At 47.6% G+C, this 20,898-nt stretch overlaps 1 protein-coding gene across 6 annotated transcripts; it reads right to left on the bottom strand.

Annotated features, from left to right (window-relative positions):
• Nucleotides 1-475: 475 nt before the first annotated feature.
• Nucleotides 476-20,398, bottom strand: mta1 (metastasis associated 1). Of its 6 annotated transcripts, XM_081721641.1 has the most exons (19): nt 20,328-20,390; nt 20,089-20,239; nt 14,677-14,744; nt 14,247-14,340; nt 10,153-10,279; nt 9,403-9,466; nt 8,952-9,069; nt 8,297-8,399; nt 7,922-8,021; nt 6,276-6,464; nt 5,635-5,709; nt 5,457-5,515; nt 5,208-5,335; nt 4,848-4,999; nt 3,510-3,699; nt 3,193-3,282; nt 2,818-2,970; nt 1,508-1,665; nt 476-1,326 (listed from the first exon to the last, which is right to left on the bottom strand). In XM_081721641.1, the coding sequence occupies exons 2-18, from the start codon at nt 20,114-20,116 to the stop codon at nt 1,553-1,555; spliced, it is 1,851 nt and encodes a 616-aa protein (XP_081577767.1). In that variant the 5' UTR covers nt 20,117-20,239; nt 20,328-20,390; the 3' UTR covers nt 476-1,326; nt 1,508-1,552. The 6 variants fall into 6 exon arrangements, 5 of the variants coding, with proteins under 5 accessions (XP_081577767.1, XP_026883115.1, XP_026883116.1 ...); XM_027027314.3 differs by having other exon boundaries at nt 20,089-20,395; XM_027027315.3 differs by lacking the exons at nt 14,247-14,340; nt 14,677-14,744; nt 20,089-20,239; nt 20,328-20,390 and adding an exon at nt 11,830-13,474.
• Nucleotides 20,399-20,898: the final 500 nt, after the last annotated feature.

Here is a 20,898-nt window from a genome sequence, read left to right as displayed (position 1 = left end):
ACCAAACCACCCAACAGAACAAGGATAACACTGTAAAGCGAAACTATTATGAGGCTGAACACTGCATTTACTCCACGGGTCTGCGCGAACCAGTAAGCTGTACATGCAAAGTTTCTTATGTGAAATGTTAATGAATTTGGCAGTTATTCTATCCCTTTTTTTTAATAAAGCTCTGTCTTTGAACTAAAAGTACAAGAAAGTACAACTTTCGGAAAAGATCGCACTTTTTAGGGGGGGCGATAACAGGATGCTCACTTTCCTTTGTGAACATGGACTATGTAAGCTTTTGAGGCAACTTAAACGTGAACGGAGCATTTCTGTTGCTATATGTTCTCTGCAGGTTTCAATATTTAATAAGCCAACTGTGGTGTAAACTCGGATGTATCGTGTGTCAAGCTGAAAAGCTGCTTGGTGTTAAGTGTTATTTCTGGCAAGAGAAGTGTGAATGTGAAGAAATGGATCTACACAACACGTATATGGTATAACTCTTAAGAAGGTGCACTGTATTCAGGGAGCAGTACCGTTGTAGAACTCCAGTCATCTCTGAACAATTCTCCATTTATGTAAGAGCGTTTCCTTACAAAAAGGATATGCTGTACATGGCAAATTCATTATAACAAGCATCAATAAACACCAGAGGCCCAAAATGCACCACTGTACAATAATGCCTCCATGTTTTCATTTACATATTCACAAAAGAGAAACAACTTATTTTAATTACATCATAGAAGCATAGATGCAATACTTGTGAAAAAGTAGAAAAAGAGCATATTCCGTCATCTTTATCAATAAGTTAAACGCCGACGGCGTCAGGGCAGGACGGACTAATGGAAATGAGTACAAGCATCCAATCCAACACAAACAAAAGCAAAATAATAGTACTGAAAGAAACCACCAATCTTTTTTCTTTTCTTTTTTTTTCTGAGCAGTTATTACATGTTAGAAAATAATGCAAGAGGCAAACATGTCTGGCCACGTTTTCCTCCTTGGGCTCATGAGCAAGCTGTAACAAGAAACATTTCAATTTCTTTGTTTTATCAATGTTTAACTAAAAAGCAAATGATTACATTTGGTTAAAAAAATAACAAGACTTGTAATAATAATAATAATAATAATAATCAGAAGTAGCAATATATGGTAAATATTGAACACAGTCCTGTACAGTCAGGTCAGTTCCATCATTGGCCAAAGCCTGTTCTAGCCCATAAGGCTTTGTTTTTGTTTCAAGTCTTTAAGCGACCCAAGCCCTAACAGAGCCCTAGTTGAGCACAGATCCTCTCCTAGATCCTTCAACACTGAGGGCTGGAATACCACCTCTCTATGCACCTGCAGATTAAAAGACAAAAAAAAAAAAAAAAAAAGATGTAAATCTGTGGGTTTTTTTATCCTTCTTTTTTAAACATGTTTTTACACAACACAGCCAACAGTCATAGGACATAGTTTAAGCAAACAAAGTAAACATCAACTTGACAATTAAGGAGTTGAGTGCACTGTAAACTAGCTGTACCTGTTCTGCATTCTGAAGCACAGTTGGGAGAGACCACAAAGGGGGTCAGTCAAGTTCATGAACCTCATTGTCCTGCATGGCAGGGGGTGGGCGGCCCTGCTCGGACAAACGCTTGGACATGATGTCCCACTGGGGGCCCAGCGCTTTGGGTTTGGATCCTGTACAAGGCAAGGGCAGAATGAGATGGAAGGGTAGAAATTAACTCACAAATCCCATCACATACACAGGTCTCACAGAGTCGCCCAATCCCACAAAACGGAAGCTGCCTCAGTATCCAGAGAAAGAAGCCTTTTCACCTAGGCAACTGGACTGGAGCTGAATTCCCATCTCTGCAGTATATGGTCATTATAAGCTGCCCAATGTTTCCCCCTGTTGGCTGTACAAGTAACTGCACACGTTTACACATCACGCGCCTTCTGTAGTTACTTTTTTGTCTGAAAACTTCAAATGCAGCACATTTACAGACAGCCGTACATGGAGATTTAACGGTGATCAATGCTCAGAAGGCAATTGTAATAAGAGTATTAAATCCCAGAAGCAGAGATAAATCTGATAAATGAGAGCGAGAGAAGTAAGAGGAGCAGTGCTTCTCAGAGCTAAATGGTGCCATGCTCATCAGGGAATTATATAACCATGGAACATTGGTTTCCTTCCAGATCCTTGGATAGAGTTTATAGGTTAGCGTAACAAAAACGTGACAACACGTAGGTTTCCTGACAGTAGTACAACAAGCATGCAGACAGTGTCCATGTGCGTGGTGAGCTTTGATCAGGCGTACTCGTGTATGACTGAAAATGTCTGAGTGTTGGATGGTGCGTGTCTCTCTTCAGGGCCTGATCCTTGTGAGTCATTGCTGATCTGTTACCATGACAACACTGACAGCCATTCAGAGATTAGAGATAGACAGTGCAGTGTGTGTGCGCGCGCGCGCGCGCGAGTGCGTGCGGATGTTTGTGTGAGAACGAGAGAGTGACAGAGTAAGAGAGTGAGAGATAAAGACAGAGAGAGGAAGAGATGGGGGAGTGGATGGGGTTAGGAAAAAAAAAACAAAAAAAAAAAAACACCCCAAAAAACAAGTAGCAACACAACTGTGCAAGACAAAGAGCACCATGTAAAAGCAAGAGAGCCACGTAAAACACTTGACAGAAAGGCAATCAGACATTTTAATCCCGAGTATACATCCTATAATATCTCAACCAACAGAACGTATGCGATGACGGAAAGCTCATACGCATAGAAGCCAAGCTAACGGCTCACGATCGTCACGAACAGAAGCGGCGCAGCGAGCCCCCGCCCTGTCCTTCCCTCACCATCCAGGCCGTTGTGCTGCTCATAGGTGCGCTTGCCCAGAATGGTGGGCGAGCCGTTGTTGAGGATGGGTGTGGACTTGATGGGCGTCAGGCTGCCCGTGGATATGGAGGCTCCTCGAGGGGGCTCTGGTTTCGGAGGGCACGGGTGGGCCTCTGGAGGGAGAAGCCAGAGAAACAGGGTCACTGTACTGACTTAGTGGAGCACACAGATGGACTGAGTGGGACTGGTTTACCAGAGTGTTTTAGAATAGATACTCTGAGCTTAGCAATATCTAGACTGTTCGCAGGCACCGAGAGGGAATATATACTGTACATTCAAATGAAGGGGGGGGGGAAACAAAACCAAGCGAGAGTACAGATGTCACCTCCACCCACCCAGATATCTAACCACAGACTCCAGAGGCTTCCGTACTGCCTGCTTCAAAGATATGGGTTTTTTGGACATATCTGGCAACCGCACTGCGCCTACAAAACACACAACAAGTATACTGTGAAATTTCACAGCATTTCAGCATAACGCAGAGCGAAGACAGAAGAATCCCGTGCACAATGGAAGAATTTTTCTGCAGAGCAGAATGCAAATGCTACCATTAACCTCCAGCTGTTTTGTCTAGAAACTGCATTGGTACCGCTTACAAGACTGTGAAGCCGTGCCAGGTGGACGGTGAAGGGGCAGGCGCGCGCTCACTCACACTCCGCTTTGATGGCCGTCGTATTGACAGGAGTGTAGGGATGGCGGGCCAGGTAGCGGGCGCGGAGCAGGTCCTGGCACACGCGCCGGGCCATGCGGGTCAGCTGGGTGGTCTGCAGATAGAATGCCTGCCTAGTCTTCACTGCGAACTTCGGACTTCCACTGTGTCTCACCGGCACACCGTGAGGACTCTGCCGACCGGACAGAGGATGCAGGTTGCCAGTGATTGCAGCAATGCAGGTGGTATAAGACCGTGGGTTAAATTCAGAAAACGTACGGCCAGATGGAAACGTGCAGTTAACATCCATTAGCTGTGCGGTAGCATGTTGCCTCAATTATAAATCTGGACCACTGGCATATTTAACGTTTGTGTAATATAAGGCGCTACCCAATTTTGACCCCATTTGCATACATTAGCTATTCATAAAAGAACACCTCTCTGCAAGAAATACCCCCCAAACCTGCCCAACAGTGACTGCCCTGGTAAGGCACAAGTGTGGATTGGATGTTTTTTCTCCAACAACATTTGGTCACACGTGCAAGTCACCAACACAGTTCTTCACGCGCACCACATTTAGCTGATTGACAATTTTCTTTAAAAGGAATATTTTTGGTCAATTTGGAGTGAGCATGATGGCAAACTTTTCTTCATACACATACTGTTGTAGTTGCAGTCCCTGACTTGCTGGAGCAGGATCTCAGAATGTCATGAACCTTTGCCATAAGAAATGCAAATTCAGGTGTTATAAGACTATAAATAAATATAGACAGATTTTTCTGCTGTGCCATGATTTAGAAGTGGTATTGAATACAACAACTCAGTGCAACCACGCAGTTCCCATCTTGGTGAAAGAAATGCTTGACATTTTTATGTAATTGGCTGTTTTCAGCATGCCACTGGTCTGACAACTGGGGTTAGCCCATCACCAGTCTGTTGGTGTGGGTCTGTTTAGCCTCAGTTACATGTCAATCGGTTTGATCAGCTTTCACCTCAGCAGCGTTGACAACAGTGCACTAATCATTGCCGTGGTAACTTTATGCATAGGAATTGGGCCCAGTTTCTCTTATCCCTCAGTCTTTTGGGACCTGCCAGACGGTGAGTCTCAAACCTTGCTTCCAGGGTGTTAGCTGACCTATTAAAAAGTTGGTAATCTGCTATGGCAACACGTTTCAAGTTCCACTAACTGGCCTTGAAGTCTCTGAGTGCACTGTGAAAAAAAGAGTGAGGAAACTCAGGAACCGAGCACAAGAAGGTAAACTAGCATGAGATCCCCTTCCATCAGAGAGCGCCCTCTGCTGGACAAGTCACACGTCCAGCAGAGGTGAAAGTCACACCCACCACGTTACTGCGGTTGGGCCCGGGCCGCTCTCCGTCCAGTCTCGTAGGCATTTTCAAGCCGCCATACTTCTTCCAGTAGGTCCAGCAGGAGGCGCATAACCTACACTGCATGTTTGACGGCCCCCATGAGTACCACTGATAAGAGTTTGTGGCTGGACACACACAAACAAACACACGCAATTGACACACAGAGGAGAGAGAGAGAGAGAGAGAGAGAGAGAGAGAGAGAGACAAAGGAGAGAAGACGCTGTAAGAATTCTCTTCAGTACCTACTCCTTTCTCCATAAACTATTCAAACCATCACCCAAAACTAGGGCCAGCGAGAGGGTGTCGCTGGTACGCTGCAGGGAAGAGACTCACTGTAGCAGCTCTCGCAAGCACGGCCCAGCCCAGGCGGCTGGCCTGCTGTCCCCGGCGCCACCCCGGCACCATTCACCAGTCCCGGTTTCACGCTGTTCGCACTCAGCTGGTTGGGGTTTGGCTTGTTGCTGCAGGCACAGGACATGGTCACAGAGGGCAGCAAGGATTACACTTGATCAAAAGAGCGACTTAGTCAAGCTTAGGGTGCACCTCTGGCAAATCCCCTGGCCTGCACACAGCGGCACTCACTAGTTAGGGATGTAGACTTGCTTCAGCTTGCTCTCAGCCTCAGCTGCTTTTAACCGCTTCTGTACCAGGAAGGAGAGGCAGGGTGTCACTTGGTGGATCGTGGTCATTGTTTCCTAGCAGTGGTGTCTGTGTGGCTTAATGACTTGATTTGCAAGAGACGTTCGACAGAGAGCCATACCTGCTGAACATATCTGTCTGTAGTTTTCCACATGTAGTAGTACTCGATTATGCTAGTCAGAGACTTCCAGGGCAACTGAAACAAACAGCATTCAGACATGCTTTCAGTGCAAGCTGAAATAACGTATCAGGGCGGCTTGTTCGCATTCTGCAATGAAATGCACATTCGGGGACAAATGTGCTACATGGTTTCTAAACACAGTGTTTTAAACTGGGCAATCTATTAAACCTTTGCTGCAGCATTACAGAAGCGAAATCTGAAGCAGAAAACCACTTCTTAGTCTTCCTTTGTCTGGTTAAATAAGATGGCTTTACTTTTTCTGTAAAAGTGGGTGTGAGTATTTTCCATGAGTGGCTCCTCCCTGTCTACGAGAGTTGGGTTGTCTGGGTTAAATCCCTGCACTACCAAATCGCACATACATAAAGTCACCAGCAGGTGGCAGAGTTAAACATGCACTTCCGCACTGAGACACACTACCGCAAATGGCAATTTATTTCTACACCATCTAGGTTATTACAACGATTTTATTCACAGTAAAAATTGCTTTTACTGTTTTCCAGGTTGGCCGGCTCATGTTATCTGTATTTCATTTGTGTCACGCATCTCCTACTCAAACTCTCTCTTCGGTTGACTGGACTCACAAAGTCCTGCTGGATGTCGGCGAAGTCTTTGCCGTATTTCTCCAGCGCCTCCTCGAACAGGTTGGCCTCGGAGGCGCTCCACTCCTCCATCTCATCGCGGCAGAGCACAGGCCCGCCCTGAGGCACCAGCGCCGCGATGGCTCGCGTCATGTCGTAGCCGTTCTTGTGTAGCGTATCCATGGCATGGAACTGGGGAGGCAAGGCAAAGACTCCTTCTCAGGGCCTCTGGTCCTTCACACCACACCAGGGCTGAGGTTATTTTTTAAAAATGTTGCCACTGCATGCCATTTGCATTTGCACAGTCATAACACACTTGCCGAAAAAGCCCTGAATGTACGTGAGCACCCATCCAATGTGATTTATCGGAAGCATGACAGACCACTCAGCAAAAACCGGCGAGCTTCATTAAATGGGCGTACAGTGCAAACAGGCAGGAAGGTCTGCCCGAGGTACAGCCAACAGGCTGCTCAGTACCTCTGCCCTTTGCTATTAACTAAATGTGTAAGACAAAAATTAATTGTGTACAAATTGTGGTTTCCAGCCTTGACATCACACGTCAAAGGACATGTGAAAACTCACAAGGCAACACACCCCTTGTGTAGAGTGCGTGTTTTGTAGTAGCCGAACACAGTTGCACGGTCCATCATTCTTCTTTCTGTTACATTAAAAAGCTCGCGATGTATTGTCTGGTGCGACAGCTGTCATACAATGAGGGCAGCAGTAACATTTTGCACAAAGACGTGCATCTCCCTCCCTTTCCTTTATCAAACTAAACACGTCTGTAAAAAATTCATTTGCATTTCCTCCATGTAATACCACTATGCCAACAGCAACAGCTGCACTTAAGACTTAAAGGATGTTTACTACAGGTTTAACAACAACAGCAATCAGCAAAAGTTGTCATGAAGCCATCATGAAAATCAGTCATGTTAATGACAAAAATCCCCAAACCACAACACAAGTCTGCCAAACTCCATATAAATCAGTCACACATGGTCACGTGACAAATTTCGCAGACAACTTTTGGTCTAGAAAATAATCTCATTTCACACCGGCATCCCCTACACAGCCCGAGGCAGCGCGCGTGTGCTTATGCATATGTTGTGCTTCCTGTAGTGTATGTTTTATAGATGAGCAGCAGGCAGAAAGGGCTGTGGGTGAGCAGCTCTCCTCAGCTGGGACTCCACGGGGGCCCAGAGGGAGAACCAGGCCTGCAACCTGCTTCCATTCAGCCCAGAACACAATGTGACTTCAGCTCTCCGCCAGGAAGCCGTTGCTAAGGATTGGGTCCTGAAATGCTTTTTTTTTTTTTTTTTTTTCCTTTTTAAAGAAGGTTGAAGGCAAGACCCAAAATATTAGCCTAAATATAAACGATACTCACAGGCAGCACTACAGAAGCCAGCAGTGAAAGTGCCACACATATAGAACACGAGACATTTCTGTGAGTAATATTCATTCATTTAAAAAGCTTAAAAGTCTTCTTTAAATACCCATAGTGCTGCAACACCATGACTAATCCAGCATGGTCAATCAGCAAGGCACTGCTGATTATTAGAGCGAGCGAGAGCACGTGTGCGGTGTGAAGTGGCGCTGTGGCAGGATGTCACGTGTAGCGAGGGCGCGGGTGGGTGTGGGTGGTGCCGTACCAGCGTGATGTCCCTGGAGGCTGCCGCAGCACTCATGTGCAAGCTGGGCTGCCGAACAGAACTACTGCAGTCCAGAGCCCGCGCAAACGTCCCCACAGACCTGCCCACAGAGCGCGGGGGGGGACAGAAGAGAGAGAGAGAGAGAGAAAGAAAAAAAAAGTGAGGGTTAGAGCTTCAAAGAACATGAGAGATGGAAAGAGGGAGAGAGACAAGACAAAGGAGGGACGAGGGGGGAAAAAAATGAACAAGCTCGGTACGTGGTTCCCATGAAACAGCTGCTTATGTTCATGAGGTCTTTCAGTTGTCACTGTGCTGGACGCTCCAGCCCTAAAGCGTCCATGGAGGAGAAAGTGGGGTCCTCGAGACCTCCCTTACCGAGCCACGACGAGGAACTGGTCGATCTGCTTCTCTGTGACGGGGCTGCTGGGATCCCACACCTTCTCCTCCAGTTTGGCCTGCTCCCGGCCATCCTCCTCACCTGATACAGCGGGGGTCACAAAGACAGCAGTCAGCATAAGAGCAAGCTGGAGGTCGAGATAAGCCCCTCCCCCTCGCTCCTACTAAAGAGAAACCCGTGAGTGGTAAAGCTGAAATCTCGTCTCCACCTCAGGCTATTTATCTGTGTCCGTCAGACCTCTCAATGAGCCGGACTGAATACATAAAGCATTAGCAGCCACATAAAATGTTCAGGTTTGAAAAAGGTAAGGACAGAATGTGCCTGTTCCAGAGCTGCCTTCACCCTGTTACAGGATTGCAGACAGTAGATAGAGACCTGAATAAATGAGAGAGCGCATGAGAGAGAAGAAAGAAGGGGGGGAGGAAAAGAGAAAGAGACTGAAGAGAGAGAGAGAGAGAGAGAGAGAGAGAGAGAGAAAACCACAACTAAGATAGAGAAGGCACAAGCCCTATCCCTGGCCTGGGTTTGACACTGAATGCCCAGTGGTGGTATGTTTTAGACTGTGAAGTAGGCATGAAAGTCCATCAGCGCTTGGCCAAGGCTGCGCTGAGGCAGTTCAAAAGGTAGGCCTACCCTCTTTGAGGAGATCGGCGATTTCTGCCTGGTACTTATTTCCCACTCTGATCTCTCCCTTATCAGCCAGCAGGGTCTTCTGCTGAGGGTCATACACCAGTGAGTAGAAAAACGCATCCTGTAGCCCCCCCACAACAGAAAAACACAGAAAACAAGTCAGACACACAGCCTAGGTATATTGATAGAGACCTGTGTGTGTGTTGGGTGGGAGTGCTTGACAGTGAGTGGAGTCTCCAGTCTCCTCATTACTAAATGCGTAGAGAACATTCTGGGTCAACACACTGAATTATTCATTCAGAATGGTGCTCAAAACTAGCTCTCATACACAAGCACACACAAACATCCGTCATGGGTCTCTATCTTGTAAAAGCAACACACACACACAAACGAGATCTTGATGCGCACACACAGACTCAATATTGTACATGAACACACAATACACTTCTCTCACCTCTCTGTCAAGGTAGGATTTGAGGGTCTCTGTCTCATTCAGAAGGGTCACACAGCACTTTCCCCTGAAATCAAGCACAGGCGCACACACACACACACACACACACACACACACACACACACACACACACACACACACACACACACACACACACACACACACACACACACACACACACACACACACACCTCAGCCAAACCTTACCAAAAAAAAAAAAAACAGTATTTGGCTGTAGTTTGCAGCATTGTCAGAGGCCTTTCAAAATGGAATGAATCATAAGGATGCAATTTAAGCAGATGTGGGATGAGGCATGTGTGTCAGATGGCCAAAGACAGCAGTGAGGGTGAGCCCTGCAGCCAGCCTCTGTGCAGAGCCAGAGCGAGGCAACTGTGCCTTTTAAAAAGACGGAGAAATGCATTGACTGGGTCCTGAGAGCACTCTGAAAATGTCGAGAGTTCGAGTCAGCATTAGCGGTCAGTCTAATTCCACACGACTTGCTTCCCAAGGTCCGTTCAGTGAACTGACCCCATCATTGCCAGAGTTGTCACTTTACACTTCAAGGCTGTTTATACAGCGTCTGACGTTCAGAAAAACCTCGGTGCGCCCGGCTGTCGCTGCTGCAACTCTCTCCCACGCGCAGGACAGGTTCTCAGGACTGTCCGGGATCAAAGAATTCCCCAAAAAAACCCTGAATGGTGCCGTGAGACACCGGAGTTGCAGAGAGGTCCAGGAGGGCGCTAGAGCTCCTACCTGATGTGCGTAGCTGGCAGAGACTCCAGCTGTCTTGAGAGGAAGAGCTCTCTGTGTCTCAGCTGGTGCTTCTGTTTCTCAGGGAGGTCCATCATCTCAGGATTTTCCATCTCCTCTTCCAGCTCGCCTGAGGATCAAAAGGCCAAAAGGTCAAAACACAGCTTTGTTGAAACATCTTTGGACAAGTACTGAGGGTAAGTGTTAAAAAGATGAGTCAACCAGCCGATTTTGTTAATTAATTCTACTGTGACCCAAGACGCAAAGCCATGTGGATAAAGTTCAGCTGAAGGGACAGACAGGATCATTGATGCAAAGCAACACTGTGACATTGTAACCCTGTTGTATTATATTTCCTAAAAATGCCACCTAATGGAAAATTGACTGATTGCTAACCATGACTGAGTGACAATCCAATACCATGAGGTGCATCACATCTAAAGACACACTTCGTCCGCTTAAGCTTTGTTACAACAGAAAAGCATAAGAATTACACAGCTAATGTGCACTTAAATCAACAACGTACTAATATAATAGAGAATATTCAAAGAAATTGGAGTATTACAGATTTGCAGCCAGAAACTAACTCAAACCAACCACTCTGCTCTAAAGAGAATGAATACGTAAGAATGGCTGTGTAAAAGAAATGATAAAAACTTGGACCGTGTCCCCAGAGGTGGCAGTCTCCTCATTCAGTTTACATCCTCCATCCCCACTCCCAGCCATCGCTGCTTTTCGGAAGCGCGAGAAGAAAATTCTTCCCTCACCAAATCCTACATATATGTGGTGTATGGAGTGAGAGAGCGAGAGAGAGGCCAGCAAGTGTGCGCCAATTCATTTGGAGTTTCATTAGAAAGAGAGGTAGACCGACAGCAAGAGAAAGACAGAATCCTAGACATAAACAGAGAGGAGAGCGTGAGCAAAAGTAAGAGAGAACAAAAGCAATCGAGGGATTTTCGGTTGGGGGGGTGGTAAGGTGTGTCTTAAATCAATACATATTCCCTCCTCTTCTTCAACCACCCTAGTATTCTGTGCACATACTTGCAAACACACACACGCACTCTTTCTGTTCCTCTCGTGTTCAATTCCATCTTCCTTTGCAAGACACAAACACCACCATACACACAAACATGTGCCAAGTTACAGAACTCCCCAGCCATTGCATCCAGTGGGCAAGTAAGTGGTTTGTTATAGTTATAACTGTGTGCTGATATTCACCATAGAGAAGCATGAAGGGGAGAGAGAGAGAGAGAGAATGAATGGAATAAGAGAGATTAAGATGGCAGAGTGATGGGAGATGCAGAGCCCCCTGGCTATGAATGGTCCATCGTGTCCTTGAGAGAGCTGGAGAGATGAGAAGAACTCGCTTACCTACAGCCTCAGTCTTCAAAACACACACAGAGAGAGAGAGAGAGAGAGAGAGAGAGAGAGAGAGAGAGAGAGAGAGAGAGAGAGAGAGAGAGAGAGAGAGAGAGAGAGAGAGAGAGAGAGAGAGAGATGGGGGGGTAGAAGGGACAGGTGGTAGGAGAGGTAGAAGAGAGGAGATAGGAGCTAGAGAAAGAGAACAGAACACCGCAGCCAATCTACTGGTACTGCACCCAGCCTATACTCTCCACAAATTGCCTCTCCATCTCACCTGTCCCAAGCGATTATCAATTATTGATGAACGAGTTGCCTTACCAAGAAGGGAGAGGAGAGGAGAGGAAGAGGGGGCCTGCTCCCCGACTCAGGAGCCAGGGACGAAGAGGGCTCATGAGAGCGAGGAGGAAGAGGAACAGATGGAGGATTCATCCTTCGGTTGCACATGCACAAACGCAAGCAGAACAGCGCATCACGAAGCCGTTTATAGAGAGGCCTTTCATCTGTGGGTAACTGGTCACACATCCCTCCGACAGACAGACACACAAATAAATACACTCAACCACATAGTCCAGGGATGTCAAACTCATGTCCCGGACTGACAGAGCATTGCACGTTTAACATCATCTATGCTCCGACTTCTAAAACCGGCCTGGTAAGCTGCCGGGTTAAATCAGGTGTGTTCTAGCAGGGTAAACATCAAATCCCGCAGCGTGGTGGGCCTCGGCACCTGAGAGCGACAACCCTGAGGCAGCCTGACCTTACACAAAACATCATCGTATGCCATCATGATAAAGTCCTCTTTCGTGTATGCCATTATAATAAAGTCCCCCCAATATCAGATCATCAAGCAATCACAACATGCAGACATAAAGACTGCTGACAGTATGGAAAGAGAGCAGTGGGAACTTCAGTGAGTCATTCTGTTTCTGGTGCTCCTGTGGGACGTGTCTATTTGCCTATACCATCTCAAGAAGCACGTATCAAAAAACTGTGCACGCATACACACACACACAACACACACACACACACACACTCATTCTGAAAGTCGTGACTCAAAGCTTTTTGTCTTCGAACAGAGAGGTGGAGCATGAGACAGAGTGCAATCTGCGAGTCAGGGCGAGGCAGCTGTGGAAGGAGTGGTCAGTTCAGCGCGAGGCCACGGCTCTTGCACTCTTGCACTTTGAACACATGACGGCGGAGACGCGGTGCAGGTCCCAAAACCGCACGCCCCGGCAAGGAGGAGCCAGCGTCACAGAGAGCAAAAATATTTAATGTGCGAGTCACCACAAAGACAGACACATACACACTCAAGAGTCTCACACAGCCGACTGACAACGGGCAACTTCGAGGGCAGGACGAGAAAAGTTTACGCGGAACAACCTCAGCCTGACTGAGTCAGTGAGGGTCAGATGGCTCAGAAAAAAAAGCAGGCGGGGGCTCGGGCTCACACAAGAAGCCGCGCTCCCGCCCAACTCCCTCTGCGGTCGTAGGAGCGCCATCTCTCCTAAAGCCACTGCCTCCGTGCCCTTTATCATCACCGCACTTCTCCTCCTACTCCCCGCGCGCCGCTCTGCTCTTCCTTTCTGCTGTGCGTCTTCGCGCTCCGTTTAATTTCTCCCCTGCTATCCTCATCTCTCCTTTCCTCTCCGGAGCGCGGTCAGGATGTAGACCGCGCCCGTGTGGTCCGTAGCCATTCCTGCTCTGCATTTTTCACATATTGCAAATGTCTGAGAATCCACGAAGAGACTGCTGGCAGTGCAAAGAGGCCCACAAACCCTCCACGCCCCCATGCCCCCACTGCACATGCGCTCAAACTTTCTCCTAGCTGCTTCTGTGTGGTCCACTTGAACAAACAGTCCCACTGCCTCACCTTCAGACTTCATGGTGCAGTGTGGGCTAAAGCTGTACCTCTCATGCACACATGTTCTACCTCTTTTTCTCTTCTCCTACACACACACACATCTTCTAAATTCAAACATTGGCATCCTGCTTTCACACCAGTGCTGCTGACAACCACACACACACACCATGCCTAACCGCCACACGTATGAACCACACACTGACAATTCTATGGCTCGATGGCAGCCATTTTGGGGACAGGACAGATTGGATATTCTCAATCAGCTCACAGCTACAACCATGCCACTCCAACATAGTTCACACTGTGTACGTCAGGCCAAGGGTATGTATAGATGTACCCACTGCAGTTTGACTATACCATCAGCTATGTAAAAGCACAATAGTATGTAAATACCTTTAAAGAAGAATAAAAGCCACTGACAGCTACTGTACCTAACTATAACAGCTCCTGTTACTAGAACAGCTACCCCTTGGAAACAATGGTGGGTGTATTGTAATCTAAGAAAGAAAGACAAAACAAAACACACAAAATTCCAAAAACAGCTAAAACAGCACAGTCAGCAGTTTGGAGGTGATGCAATGAAGATCCTTGGACTCTAGTGAGGCGCACAATGCATAACTCCCTCTACTCATCAGACCACAGAGCCAAAGCTACAGAAAACACCCTTACACACACCCCCCCCCCACACACACACACACACCCACACCCACACACACACACACACACATGGAATGCAGTCTGGGAGTAAAAGTGGACAGGGGCATGTTAGAGTCTTGGTCCTTTTTGAAACCCAATGCTAAATGTCTGCTGTCTGAAGCGTCCCTGCCCATGTGAACTATGGGGAACACAGAACACCGGTAGCCTCGGTACTTACGTGCATGTTTGTCTGCTAGGGCGATGAGCGTGGCGGAGATGTCCCTGCGTCTGTAGAAACATACTACTTTGGCCTCCACGTTCCCATTCGCTGTCTGCAAACAGGAGTCATAGTTGTCACAGCAACAGCAATACCTGATCACCAATCAACTCTGCGTAAATCCCAGACGTGCGGACGACATGGCTAGAGGCGGAAGGGACAGGGTGCTGGACGTAGAGGCAGCAGGCAAGAGGAGGGAAAGATGTGCAGGAAGTGCGGGAGTGGTTACGGAAGAAGGAAGAACGAAAGCTGCAGCACTGTTGCTGGCATCGGAGGCAGGCAGAAAGCATGACGTACAAAAGCAGTCAACTAATTTTTTTGGAGACGGTCTGGCAACACACACACCATCCCCCCCTTCTCCCATGCACACGCAGGCACTCGCATCACTCACCTTGTTGAGTTCCTCTATTCTCCTGATCAGTAGCGGGTTACTGGAGGAGTTCTCAAAGTAAACATAGTCTGCAAGGAGGGAGAGAGAGCAGACATCAGTGTGCGCGCACAGCCGGAGCGCCAGTGCCGAGATGACAGCCTGCTGGTGGCATGCTGAGAGCTGCAAGCCATTTTCAACGCTCGCCTCAGAGTCCCGAGAGCGTTTCCAATCATCATTAAAACGTGCACGGCGGCGCAGACCTCTCAGAGTACAAGGCGGGGCCAAAGCGAGGGGATTTCCAGTTCAGATACCAGCAGCGCAACACGTGCCACCAGGGGCCGCCAAGCAGGCCATGGTCATTAAGGCATCCAGCAATGCGTGGACACAGGCCAATGATCCACTGGTTGGTTTCATACACATCTAAACACTTTCTAGATGGGCTATACAGATAAACATTGGGAACGTACCTAATACACTGGGACCCGCCAAATACATGGGACCAAAAAAGGCCACATTAAAAAAATTCTCACAAAACAATCAAAGCCCGGCCTGCTCAGTTACTCTACACATCTGATCTGAAACCTCTGAACCACTAGGACCCAATTTTAGCCTATTTTATTCATATCCTTTTGCTTCTGTCCCTTTATTGATCCTTATTCTTATTCTCATTGCTCTTGGCCAGGCTCCAGGCTGAGTGGGCCGAGCGCAGGCTCATGGCTCAGCGGGGCGTCCCTGCAGGCCTCCGGCTTGGTGGGGTGCCTGGTCTTAGCCCTGCTTGTGCCACGGCCTTTGGCAGATTACACCCCACACATGGTGGGCTGTGTGCACCGTCTCAGCATTAATCACCCCACCCCACCCCACTCCATCCACCCCGGAGAGAGAGAACGAGGGGTCCGGGGACTCAGCCAATCGCACGTATCCAAACACACCGCCTGCTTGGCTCATGGGCCTGATGAGTCTTTTTATTCAGCCGAGTAGAAAGACTGAGTAGAAAGACAGCCAGCATCGAAGATGTTATGCGGTGAATAGGAATGTAAGCGAGCTCTATACAGGTCTGTACAGCGTGCTCTATGACTGCCAAATCAATCAGATCTCTGAAGCATTAGGACTCAGTTTGGTTAGCTCCCTCGATCAGCTAAAAGGCCTGTAAGCACGTGGGCTGCTATCCAAACACAGCCAGTGTGATCCACTTCCAAAGAGGAAAAAAAAAAACAAGGAGACATACTGACCAACGCGCTCAGTTTCAGCCCGTATATCCACTAGGAGTGCATTATGGTTAAACATTCTCTGTACAAATACACCATACAACAAACGAGGACATGTGTACGCACACACGCGCATGCACGCACATTGCCTGTTTCGTCTCAGATGGCCATCCCACGTGCATGTCTGAGAGACTGGGACACTGTGCAGACCGCACCTCTTTTTTAATAAGCACAAGTTCTAACTGAGGCGTCCCGGACCTGGGCAAAATCCGGCATGGAGTAGCGCCAGTTGGAGCTTCGTCACGGCCCACGTGGAAGACCCAGAGGCAATACCACTCTGTCTCATGGCTCATCATGCCAGCCCGCCTGCCTGCTGCCTGCTTGCACCCATAGCACTGACTGCCCCCACCCCCCCAACCCCATCTTGCACCACCAATCAGCAAGCTGTACAGTCTGTGACATCACAGTGCAGTTAAATTTCCTGTGATCCAATCCGTGCATGTTTCTGAGTCCTACTGAGAGAGAGAGAGAGAGAGAGAGAGACACACGAGTGGAACCTAACCAGGCCAGAGGTGTGGAGTACAGGGAGAGGAAAAAGCAAAAGACAGACAGGCAAGAGAAGAGAAACAAGGAAGAACTGGACAGTTTGGTAGGAAGCGAGAATTTAAGTCAACAACACATTCCCCATTGAAAAGAAGAGAGACACAGCAAAGAGGCACAATAAGAGGAGAGAGGGAGAAAGGAAAAGAGCAATGGAGCAAAACAGACAGAATATAAGAAACACACAGCTTTCCTGACCCAGCTACAGAGGCCAAAGCCTGTGCAAGTCTAAGTGCAGAGAGTGCATTCAATCCCTACCTCAGGACATTCAGACTGGGACCCATGGGACATCCGTTACTATGGCAATATCAGTCCATTTAAGCTTATGTTCCCAGCACAGACACACACAGACAGACACGCACACAAACACACAGAGCTTCTCTTAATTTGTCTACTTTTAAACCTTATTCTTGAACTCCACCAGATGAGCTTGCTACATCTCTCCTCAGAAACAACTTTCTCTTGGTTAACCATGTCCATGTAGGAGCAGGGTATTTAGCCTTATACAGCACTGTATTTCACACACGCATGGACCAAATAGCTTATTAAGAGTCTCAGCCTGCCGAATAAACATTGAATAAATGATAAAGAGGCTGTTTCAACCGCCAATCACCCAAGTGTACAGTCGAGATAACCACAGTTAGGGAGGAGATGGGGACTACAGGCACTGGGCAGAGTATCCTGGCCTGATGCTTCTCTTGGCAGCCAATAGCCTACAATTTCTCACGCAGCATGCCAGTCATCACCCTAGCACTTACACTTAATCAGAATACAAATCCCAACGCACACCGCTTCGCATGGGCCCTGGAACACCCTGGCTGCCATATGACTGGATCACCCCCATGGGACGTTTAACAATGGATTTTTCTTCCTAAACAAGACAATCCAACGCACTTCGCCATGGAGCGCCTCAAAGTAACAGCAACTCCTCTGCAGTTCAGAGAGAGTGCAACGTATAAAACAATGAACCCCAGGCTAAAGTCACTGAATGTGCGATTAACAGCTGATGGTGTAGATGGAGAGGCAGCGGAGGTAGCAAGGTGCACCACTTTTGAGATATTCATGCTCCTCAGTGTGCGGAGGGGCAGCACAGTTCAAGGCGCCTCAAGTACAGGATGGATCATCAGTGACTGCGATGCCAGCCCACTGGCCATGTGGCCTTGCCCTTGTGGCATACGATCCTTTCCATCTGATCTGCGGTTGAGTGCAGTGGTCTGCTCCCCCCCCCCCCCCCCCAACTCCTAGATTTACTTTGCACGTTCAGGTCAGCTCACAAGTCTGGGGAGGGGATGGTGCCAATGGCGCCAAGGCAGCACGGTGAGGTCCGTAAGAGGAAATTCCGCGAGGCTACCTTTGGTAGCAGGCTGGGGAGACAAAGAAGAAAAGGGAGCACTCAAGCAGGCTTTGTCTCTCTAATCCGTGAGGCATTGTTTTCCAATGATGGCTCCGCATTCAAACGCAAAGCCTTGCTGTTCACAAGGGGGAAACTGGCTTTGTGCTGCTGATGGTACAATGTCTCAGCTTCACCTTAGGCATCGCCACTAAAAGGGGCGGGGGGTTGGTGGGGAGAGAACTGTGTTGCTGTGACTAGAATCAAGCACTCGCTTCATTGAGGGCTGTACAATTAGATGTGTATTATTCATTATTAGCAATTTCAGGCCCGGAGATATGCTAATCGCAAAAGGCCGCAATTAATGCGTCCATTTAGCGGTACGCCCGCTGCATCAAAATCAGGCGCTCCTGGTGGTAAACAGCATTACCGACAAGGCTTTAAGGAATTGAGCACTAATGTCCAATCTTCACCGGTTCCACAGAGTGTTCTGTCTGAAACCTGACAAGCTGCAGGAATCCCTGCAGTGTGCACCGAGACTATTAAAATGTGCCCTGTATATATCTTAATGGGAAAAAACAAGGATGGAGCGGGAAATTGGCCAATATTGTCCTCACAAATGCTACATCTTCAGCACAGTTCTCAATGCAATTCTCAGTCTCAGGCATTTGCTTGATGTCTGAGAGTCAGCGCATCAGAAAATACGGTCTGATCAGTGACTAGTATAAAATAGCTTCAAGACATTTCGAGGTTAAACCCGACATGCCACTTGGGTCCATGGAAGGTCAAGTGGGAGATGGAAAGCAGCCGTCGATGCAGACCAGGTGCTGCAGTGGTTGGAGGTAAGGCGGACCATGGAGGTTCTCCGCTGGTGTGAAAGCCTGAGGCCATTTTCAAGCTCAGCAGCGACAGATGCAGCAAATGCCATGTGAAGAGTGCAACCGAGATCCTAAAATCTACACCACCACCTTTCCCAAGCCTTCACTCAAAGTCCACGCCTACAGAGGTATGATGTGTCACCGTCGCCACGACAACATTAGACAATATAAAGAGAGGTAAAACACCCGATATTGCCAGGATGGTGCTTTTATGCATGATGATAATGCTCTGGAGTTTGGGGGTCTTTCGTTCCTCGTTCAGGGAGGGGTCGCCAAACTTTGTGTGTCAGTCCTCCTCCTTAACCAAGTCATGATGATGACACACTTATTCAGCAGACTGGAGTAAACATGATGTAGGCCGAATGCGAATTCAAATGCTGTCTCAAGATACGTCTTAACACAGTGGTTCTCCTTCCCAGTTCCTGGGAGCAGCCAATGCTGTACAATTTAGTTCGCTTGGCCTCTACTCAGTCATAACTGATATCACTCCACCTCTGCTAATTAACACGCAATGCATGAGACACACCAAGCAGACACAAAACACTGGGCAGTGTAAGAGGTCCCTCAGGGATGAGGCTGAAAACCACTGTTTTGACTGATATATACTCACACACACAACTAGGTGAACCGTCTTAACCGCCTGTTAATGGTCAGGATATCTGACAGGAATTAAACCAGCGATATTATGGTTTTAAAAAATAAAACAAAAAGCATTTTCACTTCACCATTTAAAACTAGCTCGATGACAGGTTGAAGACCAACCGGTTCTTTTCTTTTATTAATTATCAATTTCCCTATCCAAGGTTGGTCGAACCTAATTTACTAGCTAGGTTGGGTTAGCCGGCTAAATGGACTAACTGGAGATGGCTAGCTAGCCATTTCAGGGACAGGTTAACGCGACCCCACTCCCCAGTTTAGATGAGCTCCGTCGGGTTACAACTCTCCCATGCGTTTCTTCCAGTGATTTAAAAGTCTCAAGCGAGACGTCAAGCGCAGTTCCTGTACCCCTACCCTTCTACACTTCAGGTCAGCTCGCAGTCAGCCATCGAAGCCCAGCAGTCCGAGCACGGTAGTGTGGCATGAGCCAAACTTAACTTTACAACGCTGATAGGGGGTTTGCCCACCGGGCAGAAAACAAACATAGCTTCCCTGCTAAAAGGTAAATGAAACTCCGGCTTGCTACATTGCGCTAACGCAGACGAGTCCGCGCGAAAGTAAAAAAGGGTCCCGAAAACTGGTCTTCGTCTTCCTCTTCATCCTCCACAGTCACCATCATCATCCTCTAGTCACACGGCATAAGGCACTTAAGCTTTAGAAAATAAAGAGGAAGGACGGACCAAGCTGCTAGGCTCACGTGCATGAAAGATATAAACGAGGCGGACCCAGAAGGCACAAAGAATACACGAGACGTGCTCCCTACCTCCGACCCGGTACATATTCGCTGCCATGGCTGGCCCCGGTCCTGGTGTCTCCAGGTAGGGGTTTCTCTCGCCGCCGTCGCTAACGCCGCCGCCGCTGACTGTGTTGGAAAATGGTGGATTGATCAATACGAAGCGGACCAGTCAAGGGATCTTAAAGAGACAGTGCACACATTTATTTTTTTTAATTCTGCCTTTTTCACCGAACAATTAAAAAAGAAAAGAGCTGTGGAAAACCTGCCTAAAAAAATGGGGAGGCGGGGGTACGCCTTCCTAACAAAAAAAAAAGCGTTTTGGCCGGTAAGCGACGCCAGCGGTGACTCGAATGAGAGAGAGAGAGAGAGAGAGAGAGGGAGGGGAGGCAAAGCAGCGAGAGCATCACCATCCGCTCCCCCAATCTCCGCCTCCCTGAAAAAAAGACCCAAACAATTGCTGTGCTACTTTAGACCCACTAGAGGCAAAATAACAAAGTAAACAACTGTTGCTTTCAGAGCGAACACCCCCACTACCAAAGGGAAAGAATAGATAGATAGATAGATAGATAGATAGATAGATAGATAGATAGATAGATAGATAGATAGATAGATAGATAGATAGATAGATGTATATATAGGATGAATATATATATGGGATGAATATATATATATATATATATGGGATACATATATGTATGTGTATATGTGGGATGAATATATATATATATATGTATGTATATATATATATGTATATGTGGGATGAATATATATGTGTGTGTGTGTGTGTGTGTGTGTGTGTGTGTGTGTGTGTGTGTGTGTGTATATATATATATATAT

This window comes from Electrophorus electricus, chromosome 10 (assembly GCF_041902795.1).
Source record: "Electrophorus electricus isolate QZ-2024a chromosome 10, ASM4190279v1, whole genome shotgun sequence".
In the NCBI taxonomy this organism is placed as follows: domain Eukaryota; kingdom Metazoa; phylum Chordata; class Actinopteri; order Gymnotiformes; family Gymnotidae; genus Electrophorus; species Electrophorus electricus.
This window is presented reverse-complemented; position numbering and strand designations above follow the sequence as displayed.